Below are 22,283 nucleotides of genomic sequence, written 5' to 3' on the forward strand. Positions count from 1 at the left end.
GGAGAAGCAGTTCCCGCTAAATGCATTTGATTGAACATGTGAGGTTACGGATGCTTTGCTTCCCCACTGTGAAGTCACCACAGAGAAGAACAACAGCTACATTTACATTATACTCTGTGTGTGTTACACCCTCCTCTCATGTTTCCTCCTTTCCCCTATTCACTAAGGAGATGTGAGGACAGAGAGAATGAGTTGTTCGTTTGCTGACGCATTTTCATTCAGAATTGATCAGTGTGGTGCCTTTTTGAAGGTGTACTGTCACTCACAACATCATAGATAATGAAAAGAAGCTACTTGAGGTGACAGGAAACGCTGTGAGTTTTCAGGACGGAAGCTAAGGTCGCACTCACGCATGTACGAAAGCGTGCACACACACACACACACACACACGTGTGCTTTTCTTTTCCTGTTATGTGTGTGTGTTTGCATGAGTGTGAGAACTTAGCTTCCTTAGCGAAAACACACACCATCCCCAGATGGCATGAGATTGAGGCAGTCACCTGTCAAGGAGTTGGCAGCAGAACAGGAGTATTGTTTAAAGATTCAACAGGAAGATGGTGCTTCTCAGCTCCTCACAGTCACACGAGTCCCTCAAGAATCACTATCCTAATTTCCTTTCCTTATTTAATCCTCCTCTTCTCCCCTTCTTTCCAACCTCCTCAGATCTTTCTCACCCATCTTTCCTCTCCCCTCCTCATTTCTCCACTCCTTCCTCCCTCCCTCCCTCATACCTTGCCCATTCTTTTTATCCCCTCTTGTTCCATCCTTTCCTGTCTTCTCACCATCTCTGCTCTTCTCCTTTCCCCCCCATTACCATCTGAACATTGGGGAAATCCCTTGAAGACAGTGCTCTATCAGTAATGATTTTCTGCTCTGGTGAGCAAGGAATCTCTCTCCTATATTCGTACTAACTATCTCATCCCCATCTTTCATTCTCTTCCCTTTGTCCGTTTTATGCAGGTTTGGAAGCCGAGGTAAGCCTGTCTTAGTGAGCTTTCTCGTCTGTTTTTCTCATTGCGGCGCTGAATGCAATTAGCTAAGGAGAGAAGCACATGCCTCTTTCAGCATGGAAGGGAGAAAGAGAGAGGCAGATTTCTCTGCAGTCTCGAGACAGGGCTGATAATGATATTTCTAGCATTGGAAATCATTCTTTGTTATGACCCATCCAATAGCTTTACTCTAAGACTATCAAATCCTTAAGCAATTTGGTACTTGGCTATGTAAATATTATCTACATCTTTTATTTTACCAGATAACTTGTGGCCAAATGAGCAAATTGGGAACAAAGGATTAGGTGGCCATGATAATGTGATCTTCAAACCCAAGATGTTGGGTTTGAAATTTAGCCAAGACACAATATACTTGCAACAAATACCAAGAGCTGTATGGTGATGACTGAGACCTCAGTTTAATGTCACAACCAGTGACATTAAGTAGTATTGCTACTTTTTTGGTATGATATGCCTATTAATGTCCTCCTTCCCCAGTGGTATTATTGTACGCCAATGCATCCCACTATAATGGATCCTAGAGCATGAAAAGATAGTTGACAAAGAAAAGGAAATGGCTTCTCCAGTCTTTCACTTTTTATCAGAAACTGCCATATCAAATCAAGGTTTATTTGTCACGTGCGCCGAATACAACAGGTGTAGACCTTACAGTGAAATGCTTACTTACAGGCTCTAACCAATAGTACATAAAAGGTATTAGGTGAACAATGGGTAAGTAAAGTAATAAAAACAACAGTAAAAAGACAGTGATAAATAACAGCAGCAAAGTACCCATTAGCCTATCCTTAGAAAAAACATATGCGAGCGTCAAATGCCTGTCTGTACGGCATGTGTGCCCATGTGAGACCATTCCCGAGTTCTTGCCAATACTTTCGATTTGTACTAGAAATGCTAAGACACATACCGTAAACTTCAATTAATAGCCTGGGCATTTGTTTGCTTAAAACACTGAACAAGACAGGCACTTTTTAGAGAAATGATTCTTTTTTTGAGCCAGGAGTTTATTTCCTTAATGCACACGGTTTTGCTCATTAGTGTAGTTAATTGTTTAATTCCGGCATTTACTTCCTACATTTTAATCAATTTCAAAATTTCCTGCACTAATGCATTTTCATTTACACACTGTCACACTTCTTATGCCTCTATAAAATAAAAATGTTAAATAAACTTTTCCTTGACAGAATATATTTGTTTTTGCCGTTCTTCCCTTCTCCAATAGAGGGACATGTAAGAGCAATTTCTTATTTGCAAAATGTCTAAACTATTTTTGCTTTGTCATAATGGGGTAGTGTGTAATTGTCCCCCCCCCCCCCCCCCCCCGATCAATTTAATCCATTTTAAAATAAGTCTGTAATGTAACCAAATGTGTAAAAAGTGAAGGGGTCTGAATACTTTCCGAATGCACTGTAAAATGGAAGGGAAGTCCCTGGAGAGGAGTTGTGTTCTGAAAGATGAGACGTTGAGGACCATAATAAATACCGCTTTGATGTCATTAGGGTTGTGATCTTTTAAACCATTAAAACCTTTAAACGAAATTGGGATCCTTTATTTATATATATATACACTGCTCAAAAAAATAAAGGGAACACTTAAACAACACAATGTAACTCCAAGTCAATCACACTTCTGTGAAATCAAACTGTCCACTTAGGAAGCAACACTGATTGACAATAAATTTCACATGCTGTTGTGCAAATGGAATAGACAACAGGTGGAAATTATAGGCAATTAGCAAGACACCCCCAATAAAGGAGTGGTTCTGCAGGTGGGGACCACAGACCACTTCTCAGTTCCTATGCTTCCTGGCTGATGTTTTGGTCACTTTTGAATGCTGGCGGTACTTTCACTCTAGTGGTAGCATGAGACGGAGTCTACAACCCACACAAGTGGCTCAGGTAGTGCAGCTCATCCAGGATGGCACATCAATGCGAGCTGTGGCAAGAAGGTTTGCTGTGTCTGTCAGCGTAGTGTCCAGAGCATGGAGGCGCTAGCAGGAGACAGGCCAGTACATCAGGAGACGTGGAGGAGGCCGTAGGAGGGCAACAACCCAGCAGCAGGACCGCTACCTCCGCCTTTGTGCAAGGAGGAGCAGGAGAAGCACTGCCAGAGCCCTGCAAAATGACCTCCAGCAGGCCACAAATGTGCATATGTCTGCTCAAACGGTCAGAAACAGACTCCATGAGGGTGGTATGAGATGTTACTCCACTCTTCCACCAAGGCACCTGCAAGTTCCCGGACATTTCTGGGGGGAATGGCCCTAGCCCTCACCCTCTGAGCCAACAGGTCCCAGACCTGCTCAATGGGATTGAGATCCGGGCTCTTCGCTGGCCATGGCAGAACACTGACATTCTTGTCTTGCAGGAAATCACCCACAGAACGAGCAGTATGGCTGGTGGCATTGTCATGCTGGAGGGTCATGTCAGGATGAGCCTGCAGGGAGGGTACCACATGAGGAAGGAGGATGTCTTCCCTGTAACGCACATGAGGAAGGAGGATGTCTTCCCTGTAACGCACAGCGTTGAGATTGGCTGCAATGACAACAAGCTCAGTCCGATGATGCTGTGACACACCGCCCCAGACCATGAAGGACCCTCCACCTTCAAATCGATCCCGTTCCAGAGTACAGGCCTCTGTGTAACGCTCATTCCTTCGACGATGAACGCAAATCCAACAATCACCCCTGGTGAGACAAAACGGCGACTCGTCAGTGAAGAGCACTTTTTGCCAGTCCTGTCTGGTCCAGCGACGGTGGGTTTGTGCCCACAGGCGAAGTTGTTGCTGGTTATGTCAGGTGAGGACCTGCCTTACAACAGGCCTACAAGCCCTCAGTCCAGCCTCTCTCAGCCTATTGCAGACAGTCTTAGCACTGATGGAGGGATTGTGCGTTCCTGGTGTAACTCGGGCAGTTGTTGTTGCCATCCTGTACCTGTCCCGCAGGTGTGATGTTCGGATGTACCAAACCTGTGCTGGTTGTTTTACACGTGGTCTGCCACTGCGAGGACGATCAGCTGTCTGTCTTGTCTCCCTGTAGCGCTGTCTTAGGTGTCTCACTGTACGGACATTGCAATTCATTGCCCTGGCCACATATGCAGTCCTCATGCCTAAGGCACATTCACGCAGATGAGCAGGGACCCTGGGCATCTTTATTTTGGTGTTTTTCAGAGTCAGTAGAAAGGCCTCTTTAGTGTCCTAAGTTTTCATAGCTCTGACCTTAATTGCCTACCGTCTGTAAGCTATGCCCTGATAATAGTTATATTCAAGAATAAAGCCAATAATTCATTTTTATTCTGATTTCATATGAATGTACCCTAGTCAAATGTCATTCAGTATAACACTAAGTATTTAAAAAAACAAAAAATGTTATTTTTCATAATCACTAGGTTCTATATCCATACATAGACTTGCAGAAATATAACTACCCAGAAAAAAGTACATTTATTTAATTTTGAATACCACATTTGATGTGTCACGGGTACAACTCAAAATTTGTTGAAGGTTTTTTACAAAAACACCGTACACTGGAAAAGAAATACCTAAAATGTAGGAAAATATCTTTCACTTCATCCTTTGAGATTTGTTTTTGTCTCAGTCAACAACAAAAAAGTTATTGTATTTTAATATAAATTACTGGTGTTATACTGTATGACAATATTTTGTTATCCTGAATGACACATCACTACTGCCCACAAATTTGGATTAAATGTGATTCCTTTAGCAATAACAATAATGATCCTATGAACTATTATTAGTAGCAGCAGTATTTTTCTTTTAGCAATTTTTTAAGGTATAAAACTGTGTAAAAAAAACAGATTAAGACGTTTAAAATGTGCAGGCTAGCTGAACTTAGATCTATTCCATACTAGAGAGAGAGAGAGAGAGGAAATTACCCATATGCCACACACTTAAAGAACATGGGTTTTACTATGCAGCATAGGTTAACTGACACATGAAGTACAATTTAATTAACGTAGGATTAAATGAGCATTGAACATTTCCAACAAAGCATTTAATTTTAAATTCCATAAACATTGCGCAAAAAAACTACAGTTTTGCTTAAAGTCATCACGAAACAATGGATATCTTTCTCAAAGTAATATCATGACATCACATCGTTTTTACTTTTGCCGGCGCTTGCAACGCTTTGATATCTTTTTCACTTTTTCTGGAGTGGAGGGAGCAAGTGGTTGCTCCAGTGTTTGAGATTGAGGCTCAAGGGATTGCTCTAGTTTTGCAGTCAATGACTCAAATGGTTGCTCCAGCTCTGGAGGTGCAGGTTCATGTTGTACTTGCGCAAGTTGTTCAGGGGGCTGCTCAAAAGGATTTCCGTCACTGGATACTGGAGTTAAGTTCATCACCACATTCATTTGTTAGATTTTTTTATGGCGGAGCCTCTCATTTAATCAACATTTTTCCCAGTATCAGATTGTCGTATGGATCGGTGGATGATCAGGGTTGACATCCTTCTTTCTTCTTTGATAGCTAAAAAACGAAAATGTAATAGTTTTGACACTGGTGCAGAATTGGATTCGCATCAATTAAATGTTATTAGTAGTCTATTAATAGTAGGCTATACAATGATGACACTTAATCAAAGTTGAAGTTAAATCAACTCCCTCTCCCTTTCTCAAAAATGTTTTGTTACTATTTACATTTACATTTAAGTCATTTAGCAGACGCTCTTATCCAGAGCGACTTACAAAATGGTGCATTCACCTTATGATATCCAGTGGAACAACCACTTTACAATAGTGCATCTAAATATTTTAAGGGGGGGTGGGGGGGGTTAGAAGGATTACTTTATCCTATCCTAGGTATTCCTTAAAGAGGTGGGGTTTCAGGTGTCTCCGGAAGGTGGTGATTGACTCCGCTGTCCTGGCGTCGTGAGGGAGCTTGTTCCACCATTGGGGTGCCAGAGCAGCGAACAGTTTTGACTGGGCTGAGCGGGAACTGTGCTTCCTCAGAGGTAGGGGGGCCAGCAGGCCAGTGGTGGATGAACGCAGTGCCCTTGTTTGGGTGTAGGGCCTGATCAGAGCCTGAAGGTATGGAGGTGCCGTTCCCTTCACAGCTCCGTAGGCAATCACCATGGTCTTGTAGCGGATGCGAGCTTCAACTGGAAGCCAGTGGAGAGAGCGGAGGAGCGGGGTGACGTGAGAGAACTTGGGAAGGTTGAACACCAGACGGGCTGCGGTGTTCTGGATGAGTTCTAGGGGTTTAATGGCACAGGCAGGGAGCCCAGCCAACAGCGAGTTGCAGTAATCCAGACGGGAGATGACAAGTGCCTGGATTAGGACCTGCGCCGCTTCCTGTGTGAGGCAGGGTCGTACTCTGCGAATGTTGTAGAGCATGAACCTACAGGATCGGGTCACCGCCTTGATGTTAGTGGAGAACGACAGGGTGTTGTCCAGGATCACGCCAAGGTTCTTAGCACTCTGGGAGGAGGACACAAGGGAGTTGTCACCGTGATGGCGAGATCATGGAACAGGCAGGCCTTCCCCGGGAGCAAGAGCAGCTCCGTCTTGCCGAGGTTCAGCTTGAGGTGGTGATCCGTCATCCACACTGATATGTCTGACAGACATGCAGAGATGCGATTCGCCGCCTGGTTATCAGAAGGGGGAAAGGAGAAGATTAATTGTGTGTCGTCTGCATAGCAATGATAGGAGAGACCATGTGAGGATATGACAGAGCCAAGTGACTTGGTGTATAGCGAGAATAGGAGAGGGCCTAGAACAGAGCCCTGGGGGACACCAGTGGTGAGAGCGCATGGTGCTGAGACAGATTCTCGCCACGCCACCTGGTAGGAGCGACCTGTCAGGTAGGACGCAATCCAAGCGTGGGCCGCGCCGGAGATGCCCAACTCGGAGAGGGTGGAGAGGAGGATCTGATGGTTCACAGTATCAAAGGCAGCAGATAGGTCTAGAAGGATGAGAGGAGAGAGAGTTAGCTTTAGCAGTGCGGAGAGCCTCCGTGACACAGAGAAGAGCAGTCTCAGTTGAATGCCCAGTCTTGAAACCTGACTGATTAGGATCAAGAAGGTCATTCTGAGAGAGAGATAGCAGGAGAGCTGGCCAAGGGCGGCACGTTCAAGAGTTTTGGAGAGAAAAGAAAGAAGGGATACTGGTCTGTAGTTGTTGACATCGGAGGGATCGAGTGTAGGTTTTTTCAGAAGGGGTGCAACTCTCGCTCTCTTGAAGACGGAAGGGACGTAGCCAGCGGTCCAGGATGAGTTGATGAGCGAGGTGAGGAAGGGGAGAAGGTCTCCGGAAATGGTCTGGAGAAGAGAGGAGGGGATAGGGTCAAGTGGGCAGGTTGTTGGGCGGCCGGCCGTCACAAGACGCGAGATTTCATCTGGAGAGAGAGGGGAGAAAGAGGTCAAAGCACAGGGTAGGGCAGTGTGAGCAGGACCAGCGGTGTCGTTTGACTTAGCAAACGAGGATCGGATATCGTCAACCTTCTTTTCAAAATGGTTGACGAAGTCATCCGCAGAGAGGGAGGAGGGGAGGGGGGGAGGGGGAGGAGGATTCAGGAGGGAGGAGAAGGTAGCAAAGAGCTTCCTAGGGTTAGAGGCAGATGCTTGGAATTTAGAGTGGTAGAAAGTGGCTTTAGCAGCAGAGACAGAAGAGGAGAATGTAGAGAGGAGGGAGTGAAAGGATGCCAGGTCCGCAGGGAGGCGAGTTTTCCTCCATTTCCGCTCGGCTGCCCGGAGCCCTGTTCTGTGAGCTCGTAGTGAGTCGTCGAGCCACGGAGCAGGAGGGGAGGACCGAGCCGGCCTGGAGGATAGGGGACAGAGAAAATCAAAGGATGCAGAAAGGGAGGAGAGGAGGGTTGAGGAGGCAGAATCAGGAGATAGGTTGGAGAAGGTTTGAGCAGAGGGAAGAGATGATAGGATGGAAGAGGAGAGAGTAGCGGGAGAGAGAGGGCGAAGGTTGGGACGGCGCAATACCATCCGAGTAGGGGCAGAGTGAGAAGTGTTGGATGAGAGCAAGAGGGAAAAGGATACAAGGTAGTGGTCGGAGATTTGGAGGGGAGTTGCAATGAGATTAGTGGAAGAACAGCATCTAGTAAAGATGAGGTCAAGCGTATTGCCTGCCTTGTGAGTAGGGGGGGAAGGTGAGAGGGTGAGGTCAAAAGAGGAGAGGAGTGGAAAGAAGGAGGCAGAGAGGAATGAGTCAAAGGTAGACGTGGGGAGGTTAAAGTCACCCAGAACTGTGAGAGGTGAGCCATCCTCAGGAAAGGAACTTATCAAGGCGTCAAGCTCATTGATGAACTCTCCAAGGGAACCTGGAGGGCGATAAATGATAAGGATGTTAAGCTTGAAAGGGCTGGTAACTGTGACAGCATGGAATTCCAATGAGGAGATAGACAGATGGGTCAGGGGAGAAAGAGAGAATGTCCACTTGGGAGAGATGAGGATTCCAGTGCCACCACCCCGCTGGCTCGATGCTCTAGGGGTATGCGAGAACACGTGGGCAGACGAAGAGAGAGCAGTAGGAGTAGCAGTGTTATCTGTGGTAATCCATGTTTCCGTCAGCGCCAGGAAGTCTAGGGACTGGAGGGTAGCATAGGCTGAGATGAACTCAGCCTTGTTGGCTGCAGACCGTCAGTTCCAGAGGCTGCCAGAGACCTGGAACTCCACGTGGGTCGTGCGCGCTGAGACCACCAGGTTAGAGTGGCAGCGGCCACGCGGTGTGAAGCGTTTGTATGGCCTGTGCAGAGGGGAGAGAACAGGGATAGACAGACACATAGTTGACAAGCTACAGAAGTGTTGTTTCTTGTATTATTGTCTCTTGTGTCTTTAGAGAACTGTTTCACTTTGATATCCTTTTTCTTCTGTCCTGATTTTCTCTTTCTTTTCTTCTGTTAACTACATATTCTTTGTTGTTCTTCGTTAGCTAGCTAGCTTCTTCCAAAAGAGTCCCTAGCAACTGCTTAGCAACTGGTAAACAATTCAGCTAGCTAAGATAACTACAATTTCACTGTAGAGCCTCCAGCCCTGCTCAATATGCCTTAGCTAGCCCTTTTGTCCCACCCCGCCACACATGCGGTGACCTCACCTGGCTTAACTGGGGCCTCTAGAGACAAAAGCTCTCTCATCGTCACTCAATGCCTAGGTTTACCTCCATTGTACTCACATCCTACCATACCCTTGTCTGTACATTATGCCGTGAATCTATTCTTCCAGGCCCAGAAATCTGCCCCTTTTACTCTCTGTTCCGAACGCACTAGACCACTATTTCTTATAGCCTTTAGCCATACCCTTATCCTATAGAGGGTCTTCAATGTGTCTTCTTTGTGATGTCACACACTGTCACATGATTCACATCTTGTTATGTTTTAAAATGGCTTTTTACCTTTGTTATACTGATTGACATTGAAGTGCAAAAGTTTTTCAAATGAAATATTTTTTAGATGCAGTATGTCGCCCATTATTCTATATATTGTTGCAAACACTAACACAATTATGCCATGGGTGTTCATTTATATTTTTAGGATGAATTTCTACATTTTAAAACACTTTTGTCATTAGAGGTTTACCCGGACAGTTACACTGAAGGACATTTTGACACTTTAGAGTTCAATAACTCCCTTAATTTAGTAGTTTGCAACACAAATATTGCTGGGTCAAAAGAAGGGTAAGAGTTGAGTGATTTTTATTTTATGTTTATACATATCTTTTTATGTTAAGTGAATGGCCTTCGGACACCAAATTTACACGTCTCTTCTTTGACCCATATATAAAATACATTTTCTGGATGGAAAAAGGCTTTCAGTATTTAAAAAATGTAATAAAATCTATGCACTCTACTGTAAGTCGCTCTGGATAAGAGCGTCTGCTAAATGACTAAAATGTAAATGTAAACTGTAATGACTAAAACGCAGATATAAAGTATGTAGAAAAGATAATGAACCTATATATTTTTAAATAATATAATCTTTGAGAACTAACAACTACCAAAATAAAAGCTAGACAGGGAGAATAAATTCACCAAACAATGAATTTATCAGTATTGGTTTTATTGTTTGAGCAAAATAACACAGCATTAGCCATGGCAAAATGCATAGAATTGCAGGAAATTTGCTTGGGAGAGAGGTGCAACATGTAGCTTTGGGCGACCCGACCAAATTTACAAAGAAATGTGTTATAGATCTGTCATTCTCATTGAAAGCAAGTCTAATTTTTGTGTTTTACTTTCGGTTTTGTACACCAGCTTCAAACAGCTGAAAAAAAATACAATATTTTTGTTTATGGAAAATATATTTCAGTGGTTTATACAATGATTTTCTACACTACACATGCTTGTTTTGTCACGTAAACTGAAATTAGGTGAACCATTTGAAGTTTTGCAACCAGGAAATGGCGGTTCAATTCCTGCGTAGTTTCTAACAGCTGTCATTTGAATACCATACAGCGTTGTGAAGCGGAGAACCTGAGCTCTGACGTCTTGTATAGCATGTTACAGTACAGCCACTGTGTTCCAATTTAGGCGCTTATCAATTACAAAATCTGCAATTTTTTATACCCATATACGGGAAAGGGCTACCAATCAGGAAGAGATCGATACTGAAAGACCACTGCTTTATCTGATCTCTTAATCTGTGAACTACAATACCCAGCTTACCCTTTTTCATCTCCTGCTAAAGTAGTAGTGTTGTAGTTTGAGGGGATATTTGGGTGTGTTTTTTTGTGAATGTCTCTTAGTGTTTGGCACTGTTCGGGGTTCAGACAGTGACAATTCTAGTACAAAAAAAAGTATTGGCAAGAACTCTGCAAAGTCTCAGACACTCGTCACATTTTTTTTTCTATCAATGGTGTAATATAGCTAATGGGTAAGTCAAATCGCAGTTTCTGAGAAAAAGTGAGACTGGAGTAGACGCTTCCTCTTTGTTAATTATCTTTTCATGCTCAAAGGATCCATTATAGTGAGTGCGATGCGTTGGCGTACAATAATATCATTGGGGAAGGAAGACCATTTGTTCGGCATATAATTCACATTTCTTTGCAATTTTCATTCTTTGGTTGAGACATTAGAACTGAGGTCTCGGTGGTAGGTTTTCCATTTCCCTTTCATTATACATCTCTCTTGGTATTTGTATTGTGTCTTGGTTAAATTTCAACCCCAACATCTAATATTATCATGGCCACCTAATCCTTTGTTCCCAACTGGCTTGTTTGACTACTCAATTTATCTGGTAAAAATAAAGGTCAGTGATGAAATAATAACGGTAGATAATATTTATATAGCCAAGTACCAAATTGCTTAAGGATTTGATAGTCTTAGAGTAAAGCTATTGGATGGGTCATAACAAAGAATGATTTCCAATGCTAGAAATATCATTATCAGCCCTGTCTCGAGACTGCAGTGAAATCTGCCTCTCTCTTTCTGTAGATCTATCAATCGATCTATCTAGCTCTCTCCCTTCCATGCTGAAAGAGACATGTGCTTCTCTCCTTAGCTAATTGCATTCAGCACTGCAGTGAGAAAAAGAGATGAAAATGCTCACTAAGACGTGATGGCTTACCTCAGCACAGAGGGAAGATAAAAAAAGAGGTGGAATGAGAGAGAGAACTAATATAGGAAGAGTGAGAGAGTCAGAGGGTTTCCTTGCTCACCAGAGCAGAAAATCATTACTGATAGAGCACTTTCTCAAGGGCTTTCCCTGATGTTGAGCGAGAGGGTGCCTACGGTAATGGAGGGGGAAAGGAGAAGAGCAGAGATGGTGAGAAGACAGGAAAGGATGGAACAAGAGGGGATAAAAGGAATGGGCAAGGTATGAGGGAGGGAGGGAGGGAGGAAGGAGTGGAGAAATGAGGAGGGGAGAAGAAAGAAGGGTGAGAAAGATCTGAGGAAGTTGGAAAGAAGGGGAGAAGAGGAGAGTTAAATAAGGAAAGGAAACGAGCATAGTGATTCTTGAGGGACTCTTATCAGATGCATGCTTATCAGATGGTTACGAGCCAGTCATGGCCTCGTGTGACTTTGAGGAGCTGAGAAGCATCATCTTCCTGCTGAATCTTTAAACAAGACTCCCGTTCTGCTGCCAACACCTTGACAGGTGACTGGCCCAATATCCTGGAACTCTCCTCATGCCAACCCCACCACCTGGGCATTGTGTGTGTTTTAGCTAAGGAAGCCTAGGTCTCACACTCACGCAAGCACACACCGACATACTCAGTCACACAAACATAACAGAAAAAGAAAGCACACAAATGTGTGTGTATGTGCATGCTTGTGTGTGTGTGCACAGGAGACCTTAGCTTCCATCTTGAAAACTTGGACAGCCTTTCCAGTAACCAAATGTCTTCTTGTCATTATCTATGATGCTTTGCATGACGGTACACCTTCAAAAGGCAAAAAACACTGATCAATTCTGAATGAAAATGCGTCAGCATGGAGCTGCATTATCAGGTCTTATATTCCTTTCATTTGCCTAGATATCCCTTGACACACACCAATGTTTTGCACTCGTTTAAAACTAACAACTCATTCTCGGTCCTCACATCTCCTTAGCCTATAGGGGGAAGGAGGAAACAAGCGAGGAGGGTGTAACACACACACACTTCCTGTACAATCTCTGGAGCGTGGACTCAATATGGGAAAGTTAATGGAACTGTATTCTTTCCTCTTTGTCCTTGTCTGTGGTGACATCACAATGGGGAAGCAAAGCATTGCTTAACCTCATGTTCTATGACCTTGTGGTACTACTGTACATTCAGTTTTGTTTCAACAGACCTAAACGGGAATGTAATGGGTGCAGGAAGAAGCGTTTTACCTCATAATGCCTCAGAATGTTTTGTAACTACCTCAGACTAGCTTCAAGGCCCTGTGCTAAAACACATTGCCGTTCTGAATGCATCTCTGCGTTTTAAATTGTATAGCAATGCATAGACCTTTTGAACTAAAATATATTTTCTTCCAACCCTGGTGCCTTGAACCAAATCCAATAATATACATGATACATATACGGCTCTGCCCTTGAACCATAGAAATGAATAAACATAGGTTATGCCTTGAACATCCTTGAGATGTAAGCCCTGAACCTACTGTGACTGTGTTTCTCTGTCTGAATAACCATTTAGCCTCTAATAGTGTAGATCTCATTAGAGGTCGACCGATTATGATTTTTCAACACCGATACCGATTGGACTACTATATATATAGTTTTTTTATTTATTTGTAATAATATATATTTATTTGTAATAATGACAATTACAACAATACTGAATGAACAATGAAAACTTTTATTTTAACTTAATATAATACATAAATCTATTTAATCTCAAATAAATAATGAAACATGTTCAATTTGGTTTAAATAATGCAAAAAACAGTGTTGGAGAAGAAAGTAAAAGTGAAATTTGTGCCATGTAAAAAAGCTAACATCTAAGTTCCTTGCTCAGAACATGAGAAAATATGAAAGCTGGTGGTTCCTTTTAACATGAGTCTTCAATATTCCCAGTTAAGAAGTTTTAGGTTGTAGTTATTATAGAAATTACAGGACTATTTCTCTCCTATAGCATTTGTATTTCATATACCTTTGACGATTGGATGTTCTTATAGGCACTTTAGTATTGCCAGCCTAATCTCGGGAGTTGATAGGCTTGAAGTTATAAACAGTGCTGTGCTTCAAGCGTTGCGAAGAGCTGCTGGCAAACGCAGGAAAGTTCTGTTTAAATGAATGCTTACGAGCCTGCTGCTGCCTACCACCGCTCAGTCAGACTCCTCTATCAAATCATAGACTTAATTATAATATAATAAACACACAGGAATACAAGCCTTAGTTTCCGGATTTGACCATATTAATGACCTATCATTTCGAAAACAAAACGTTTATTTTTTTTCAGTGAAATACGGAACCATTCCGAATTTTATCGAACGGGCGGCAACCCTAAGTTTAAATATTGCTGTTACATTGCACAACCTTCAATGTTACGTCATAAATATGTAAAATTCTGGCAAATTATTTACGGTCTTTGTTAGGAATGGGCGGCAGGGTAGACTAGTGGTTAGAGCGTTGGACTAGTAACCGAAAGGTTGCAAGTCCGAATCCCCGAGCTGACAAGGTACAAATCTGTCGTTCTGCCCCTAAACAAGGCAGTTAACCCACTGTTCCTAGGCCGTCATTGAAAATAAGAATTTGTTCTTAACTGATTTGCCTTGTAAAATAAATAAACACAGTTCGCAACAAGCCAGTTGGCCCAAACTGCTGCATATACCCTGACCCTGCACTGAACACATGAGAAGTGACACAATTTCCCTAGTTAATATTGCCTGCTAGCATGAATTTATTTTAACTAAATATGCAGGTTAAAGAAAATATATTTGTGTATTGATTTTAAGGCATTGATGTTTATGGTTAGGTACATTGATGCAGCGATTGTGCTTTTTTCGCAAATGCGCTTGTTAAATCATCACCCGTTTGGCGAAGTAGGCTGTGATTCAATGATAAATTAACAGGCACTGCATTGATTGTATGCAACGCAGGACAAGCTAGTTAAACTAGCAATATCAGCAAACATGTGTAGTTAACTAGTGATTATGTTAAGATTGATAGTTTTTTATAAGGTAAGTTTAATGCTAGCTAGCAACTTACCTTGGCTCCTTGCTGCACTCGTGTAACAGGTGGTCAGCCTGCCACAGTCTCCTCGTGGACTGCAATGTAATCGGCCATAATCGGCGTCCAAAAATGCAGATTACCGATTGTTATGAGAACTTGAAATCAGCCCTGATTAATCGGCCGACCTCTAGATCTCATACTTTAAGAGGAATCCACAGCTTAGGGCAGCAGAGCAGAACATTACCTGTGTATTATACAGCAATAGCAAGAAGCCAACAGTCAGCTAATTAGGGTTTTGTTAATTATTGCGGCTAAAGTTAGTATATCAACGAGGGAGAGCAAGGGAAAGGATGGAGCGGGAAGCCAGAAGAGGGAAAGGATGAAGCGGGAAGCCAGAAGAGGGAAAGGATGGAGCGGGAAGCCAGAAGAGGGAAAGGATGGAGCGGGAAGCCAGAAGAGGGAAAGGATGGAGCGGGAAGCCAGAAGAGGGAAAGGATGGAGCGGGAAGCCAGAAGAGGGAAAGGATGGAGCGGGAAGCCAGAAGAGGGAAAGGATGGAGCGGGAAGCCAGAAGAGGGAAAGAATTAGAGGACAGGAGGAGGGAAGCAGACAGTGAAGGAGAGCCAAAAAATAGAGGCATATAGAGAATTGGAAACTTGGTAGACGATAAGGACTTGGGGTTGGGAGATGTGTAAAATGGAGAGGGGGAGTGGAGGACAGACTGAGGGAGTTGGGGTTGGGCGACATGAACACATTCAGAAGGAGAATGCGAGAGACCGAAGGACGGAGAAGGGAATTGAAGTAGAGCCGCATAGAGGGAAAGATGGAGACAGAGGGAGTCTGGGGAGAGCTGATTGGGGGATGTAATGAGCTGTAGCAGACAGTCGGCTCCGAGGGGACCAACAGAGACACTCCGCTCCTCCCTCTACAACCTAGCTTGGGATCCCACCGAGAGGTAGACGTCACGCACGTGAGCCCACAGGACCCCACACACACTCTTCCTCGCTCTCTCGTTCTCTCTCTCCCAAGCACGTACACACAGACAAACTCACACGGACCCCCAGTACCACGCCACAGTACCTTCTCTCCGCTCCCCTCTCTAGTACAGTATGTCCTCTGACACCCTTCTCCATCTCTTCTCTATTTGTTTTGGCTGTGGATCAGTCTCATCTCCTCATGTGTGCTTTGGGAACACTTCAGGCGAGAAGTCCCTTCTCTCTCTCCATCTCTGTCTCTTATTCTGTCTATATGGCCTTCTCTCTATTCATGTTCCATGTCCTATTTGAGGAGACTCTCGTGTGCCACTTTGACCTCTGTCCTAAAAGTGAATTACCACAACAAACACATGGCCACCTGAGGTTTGTTGTGGGGAGTTGTTACACGCTGTTAGTTTGAACTTTGTCTGTGTACGTGCTTCAATGTCCAGATGAGAACACGTGTGCTGGACAGCTGGGTGGAGAGGTTTCTGCATAATTCAAACGTGTAACATGCGCGCACGAATGCACACTCACTTAACACACACCCCCCCACACACACACCTGTGTTCCCCTTGATAATAGTGACTAAGCCCCATCTGCGATCCCAACCCAGCTGCTATATTTGCTGCCTCAGCAGTGCTATATCGTGCCTTTCCTCTCCTCTACCTTTAAACATCACCCTGCTGTGAACGCACTGGACCTGCTACCAAGCACGATGATACCCTCTTCACTGTGGGAGTCACAGTGCGGTCTAAATAGACCTAGAGGTACCCTGCGTGACCTTTGTGACCTGACCCTCACCTAAACCTCTCTAGTTTAAAGACCTTATCATACGTCATTGAAAGTTACTTGTTGTTTCTGTGATGTCAAACTTTTTTTCACTGTGAAAAGGAAAACATTTTTCTTTGTGGTTGACACGGCAATGCTTCCACACATACTGTATGCAAACTTTCAGCGGTTTACAGATGAATTAAGACCTGAAACATTGTTATAGCACTTTTGTTGTTTGCTTTCTGGCTGCCCTGATTGGACTGGATCTCTGTTTGTGCCCCCAGGTTTTGCATGCAGAAAAGTGCCAAGCTGGTACCAGGGGTGACGTTGGACCTCATTGAGAAGTAAGTACCGCTGTGGAAACTCTCCTGCTTTCATTTCTGCTTTCTTTACTTTATATTGCTTTTCTTCTTTTGTTCTTTCAGCGCGTAGTGTAGTTTGGACCAATTTAAAGCCCTGCTTTTTCTTTTGTAAAGATCTGTAGTTTTTTTTATGGATGGATTTGAGTATGTTCTTGTTGTGAGTGAGAAATATGCCAGATAAAAGGACGTACAGATGCAATTCCACTCGTTTTGAGAACATAGAAGGCAGCTTGCAGCACCTAGAGCTCGCTCTCTACCCCAACTACACAGAGAGACTATGTTCACGCGCTCACATAACAGTTAAACAAGAGATGAAGAGAAACTTTTCACTACTTAAGATTTGGCCCTCTTGCCGAGTCTTTGTCTGACTCAGACACACATTCTCGCTTTCCCTCCAAACACACATGCTGGCGTGTAGACACACGCATGACTTTGCCTCCAGCTAATTGTGTGACTCAGTCAGCACATGGCCATGATTCCCTCGGTGTGCTCAGTGTTAACCAGGCCAGAATGGACACACACACACACACGCACACACACAAAATCTAGTCCTCCTCTAGAGGTTAATTAGTGTGTTTGGCTAAGGGCTAGTAGAGGCTGAGGGTGTCATGGTGCAGACTCACTGAACTTGTGTGTGTATCGGGGGCTCAAAGTTCATCGAGTAGAACTCTTTCCAGTGTGATGCTGATAGTCACGTTTCACTCCTCTCTCTGCCACTCTCCAGATAGGCACGTTTCACTCCTCTCTCTGCCCACTCTCCAGATAGGCACGTTTCACTCCTCTCTCTGCCCACTCTCCAGATAGGCACGTTTCACTCCTCTCTCTGCCCACTCTCCAGATAGGCACGTTTCACTCCTCTCTCTGCCCACTCTCCAGATAGGCACGTTTCACACCTCTCTCTGCCTAGTCTACACCTCTCCAAGACTGGAAGTGAGTTTAGGATTGGATCCAAACTCCAGAGTTGCCTCTCTTGTGCCCCATAACTCCTCAGGTACCTCAGCCGAACCACAGCCTGTTCCTCTTTCAAACAATCCACTTTTTTGAAGTAGAGGATACAAGAAGTCTCTCTCTCTCTTCAGGTTGATAAGGTACTCCTCTCTTGCTCACTATCTGGCTCTCTCTCTCCCTTTGGCATCAACTCTCTCGCTCTCTTCCCACCTCTGTAGCTTTCTCTCTTTCCTTCTCTTCCTCTCGCTCTCTCTGACATGTGGAGATGCCCCTGTGGAGGTTAAAAGCTGGTTGAGAAATAACCAGGTGGAAGAGAGAGCCTTTCAACTAACAATCAGAGAGATCTCACTCTTACTTTGCTTCTCTCTCTCTCCCCCTTTTTATTCGCCATATCAGTACATCATGGGCCGGTTTTGACAGCTCTGACAGCTCTCCCTCCTTACATGTCTCACTGGACTGGAGTGAGGGCTGTGGCAAGAACACCTCTAAAGGCACGTCATGAGGCTCATACGAGCATCACTCTTATTGTGGGTTTGCGTCGGAGATTGAGGTCGTGCTGGGAAAAGGCTCCCCTCTAAAACACTAGGAAGGTAGCTCTGTTTACAAAGTGACGGCATTCCGACTTGACCCAGATGCAGACCCAGAAGAAATCAAAAGTGTATTCCGTAGTGTACTCGTTCAGTATCACCTCGTTCAGAGTTGGACACCATCCGACCCAGTGTAGTCAGTTTGCTTCAAAGTTCGTGCTGGGAAAGGCTTCCCTTCCGAGTGTGTTTTAAGTGACGACGTTCAGATCTGACCCAGATTCAGATCAAAAAGAAATCGATGCGGGTGGTATTTCAGAGCTTTGAGTGGTGTACTAGTTCAAAATCACCTCACAGTTGGACTTCACCCCCAAAGGTACTGGAGTCCAGTGCAGCAACAGAAGCGCTAATTCATCATGTACTGTAGTCATTCCTCTCTTAAGAATCACCCAACACCTTCCCATGTGTGGTTGCCAATGTGCTGCAATGGCAAAAACACCCCTTTCAGGGAGACAGATTATTTTAGACCGGTTGCTCTGTCCTCTGACAGGTCTGTTCTGTTGGGTCTCATAAGAACCTGTCCATAGCAGAGTTCACACCTTGTCACAACACTCGTTTTAAGGACCTTCTCATTTACCTCTGTCTGGAACTTTAAACACAGCTGGTTTTGGTGGCAGTCTCTAAAATGGTTACGCAAAGAAACAAACAAAAAGTGATATCTGAACGCTGTAACGTTGCATCCTCCTGAACAGGCCCTAGGGGTATTAGTGCTGAGTTGGATCAGAACCCTGAACACACCCTGTGTGGTTCTCCAGGACCGGGGTTTTAGACCGCTCCAATAAGGAGTGTTGCTGAAGCGTTAGCTTCCGGAAGGCTGAGCTGTGTCAGTGTGTGTTTCAGCGCTGGGCCCCAGGAGATGGTGACATTTACCTCCCAGCTGAGTTTGTGACTCAGTCAGCACATGGCCATGACTCCCTCCGTGTGTTCAGTGTTAACCGGCCATAATGGAGACACGCGCACACACACACACACACACACACACTTTCTGCTCAGAGGGCCAAAATGTTACATATCAACAGCCGACCCCCATTACATAAGACCAAGTCACTGCAAAGAACTTAAACCAACCAATAATTATTTACTTCTTCTCTCCCTCCTACACACACACACACACACACACACACACACACACACACACACACACACACACACCACACTCCTACATACACACTTATTGCAAACGGATCTTAGATAAGAGATTGAGTCACGATTCTAAACCATGTCAGTTATCATGACTAATACACTCTACTTGACCCAGATGCAATATAATGTTTGCTGTTTATTTTCTCTCTTTTGACTTCACTCCTACAACAGCCAAGCTGCCTCCTGATCAGGGATGATCCTTTCTTATCAAGAAACACAGCTCTTTTCTTTTCATCTCCCCACAACTCTGTTTTCCCACTGCATGGGAATGATGGGAATAACATGGGAACCCTATGAGCTTTCAGCGTGGATTCCGATCCCACACCCTATTGATACTGTCTCCCAGACCCCCTGGAGGGGTGCAATGCTCGTCTAGCCCCCTGCTGGGTCTCTTTAGGGGTCTCTGAGTAAGGCAGGGCTGTGCTCATCATGCCTAGTCACTTGGCTTATGTGTCGTTATTTCACGTGGGAACTCAGCAGTGACACTGTTACACTCTACCTTTAGGAAAATAATAGAAACAAGTCAATTAAGCTGAGTAAATGGAAAACACGTTCTATCCTGTAGCTGGTATGACAGGTAACAATTAGGATTGGAAACAGATGTTATACTTTGACCAGGATATCCATCCATCCGTTCATTCCTTCCTTACCTCTGTGTCCCCTTGAACAAAGAGGAAAACCAATTTACATCTACTTTTCTGGTACACAGGTTGTCCTGTCCGGAATGCTAAATGTTTCCTCTTTGGTGCTTCACGATGTTGTTGGCAGGAACACCCAGTACTCAGTGCTTTTACTCCACAGGGCCACCAGCCAATCATCTAAACGGTAATGGGATGTTATAGGTTGTATCATTTGTCCTTCACAGGTCTCTCCCCTAGCCAAACAAGCTTTGGAAATCCTGTCGAAGTGTTAGTAAATAATAGTGGTAGGGTAGGTTTTACGGAATTATTGATAATAAATTGTTTACCTCGAGCAGGAACCCTGAGAAAACATGTCTTCACATGTCGCTGCTCACCAGTGCCCCCAGTCGAACGGAGTCAAGGTTATGGCAGAACCATGGAGTCTTCCTTTTCCTCCGTTCTAATACATTTAGCTGAGTGAGTGAGTGTGTTAGGCCAGATGAATAGGGTCAGTGGGTGAGCACTTGTGGGGTTTAGCAGGTCTGAATGGGAAAGAGAAATGGTGTCTCTTTGATGCTCTGACACTCTGCTCTTTCACATGAGCGATGCCTTGTTGGTTCAGTGCAGCTCCTCAGCGTCCTCTCTGGGCACGGTGTGTGTGAGCTTTCTTTAGTGTGTGTGTGTGTGTGTGTGTGTGTGTGTGTCAGGATATACCCAGGGAGATGGGGAAAGCCATTCGTTCCACTCAGTGAGTCTATATCCCCCTTCCTCCTTGTACTCCTGTCCCCCACTGAGGGGGTCATAAAGCACCATGGGGGGCCGGTGTCCTGGTCAACACATCACCATCAACACAGCCAGGCCTCTACTGATCTACACTACACACACTTGGGCTGTCAGGAGTCATCATTAGACCACACACGCCACATGCTGTACATTGTTTTACATTTTGTTCATTTAGCAGATGCTCTTATCCAGAGCGACTTACAGGAGCGTTTTAGGGTTAAGGTGCCTTGCTCAAGGGCAAATTGACACATTTTTCACGTAGTCGGCTCAGGGTTTCGAAGCAGCAACCTTTCGGTTACTGGTCCAACGCTCTTAACCGCTAGGCTACCTGTCGACACGCACGGACGGACGGACGGACAGAGCAGGAGATCAATGTGGAGACCCGAGAGGAAACTCCTTATTTAGCATCAACAGGAAGTCCCATCTGGGGACCAAGTTCCGACCAACTAGTGCCATCAGGGGACTAACTTGTGTGACTGAGCAGGAGATCAATGTGGGGACCCAAGAGGAAACTCCTTATTTGGCATCAACAGGAAGTCCCATCTGAGGACCAAGTTCCGACCAACTAGTGCCATCAGGGGACTAACTAGTGTAGGCTATTGGCTATTGTTTAGGGCACAAGGGGAAGATGGATTCTAATCTAGGTAACTGGCAAAGTTTGTATTGGTAGAACCGCCTGGCCTATCAGTACCCGCTAGAGAACATTGCCGGGCATCCTCTTTAGCATATGCATCCGATGCATATTAACATGCTTGATAAATACATGCTTGATAAATAGTGCATAAACTATTGTAAATTATTAATTGCATGAAGAAATATGAATGGCAATATATTATTTAAAAAAACAATAGCTATTTGTTTAGAGTCATGGATATGTTTTGTATAATTCTCCAAGTCCAAGACAAAATGTAGGCCTATAGTAACATAACCAACCAGGTGCACAGGTGAATTTATTTGCTGTATTCCTAAACAAAGTCACCAGTGCATGAACAATTGTAAAGGACTATATATTCATGACAAGATATAAAAACAGTCATTTGTTGATCAAACACTGTATTGTGCCATTATGCGAGTGCCTTTGATTAATACATAAATCTCTTTAAAAAAAAAAAAAAAAAAATTATGCTTTGGGTCCAAAGTCAGCGCACAGCTTCGGGGCTTTCTGTGAGCAAGCCCCACAAACAAATCAGTTGCACTGCACACAGTTTTCATGGGCCTGGCTTCATGTGCACCTGCTGCGGTATCACCTCAGAGTTGGACAACATCCAACCCAGTGTAATCAGTTTGCGTCATCCAACCCAGTGTAATCAGTTTGCGTCAGTCCAACCCAGTGTAATCAGTTTGCGTCATCCAACCCAGTGTAATCAGTTTGCGTCATCCAACCCAGTGTAATCAGTTTGCGTCATCCAACCCAGTGTAATCAGTTTGCGTCATCCAACCCAGTGTAATCAGTTTGCGTCATCCAACCCAGTGTAATCAGTTTGCGTCATCCAACCCAGTGTAATCAGTTTGCGTCATCCAACCCAGTGTAATCA

General features: G+C 44.3%; 1 protein-coding gene across 1 annotated transcript in view; it reads left to right on the top strand.

Annotated features, from left to right (window-relative positions):
* The window catches only part of LOC106588110 (regulatory-associated protein of mTOR), a 215,231-nt gene that overhangs the window by 102,336 nt on the left and 90,612 nt on the right, over positions 1-22,283 (top strand). Inside the window, exon 8 of the mRNA XM_082965118.1 lies at positions 16,593-16,652. Coding sequence (XP_082821244.1) covers positions 16,593-16,652 — 60 coding nt within the window. The remainder of the gene's footprint in view (positions 1-16,592; positions 16,653-22,283) is intronic.

The sequence above is a fragment of the Salmo salar genome, chromosome 02, assembly GCF_965601325.2.
Source record: "Salmo salar chromosome 02, fSalSal1, whole genome shotgun sequence".
NCBI lineage: Eukaryota > Metazoa > Chordata > Actinopteri > Salmoniformes > Salmonidae > Salmo > Salmo salar.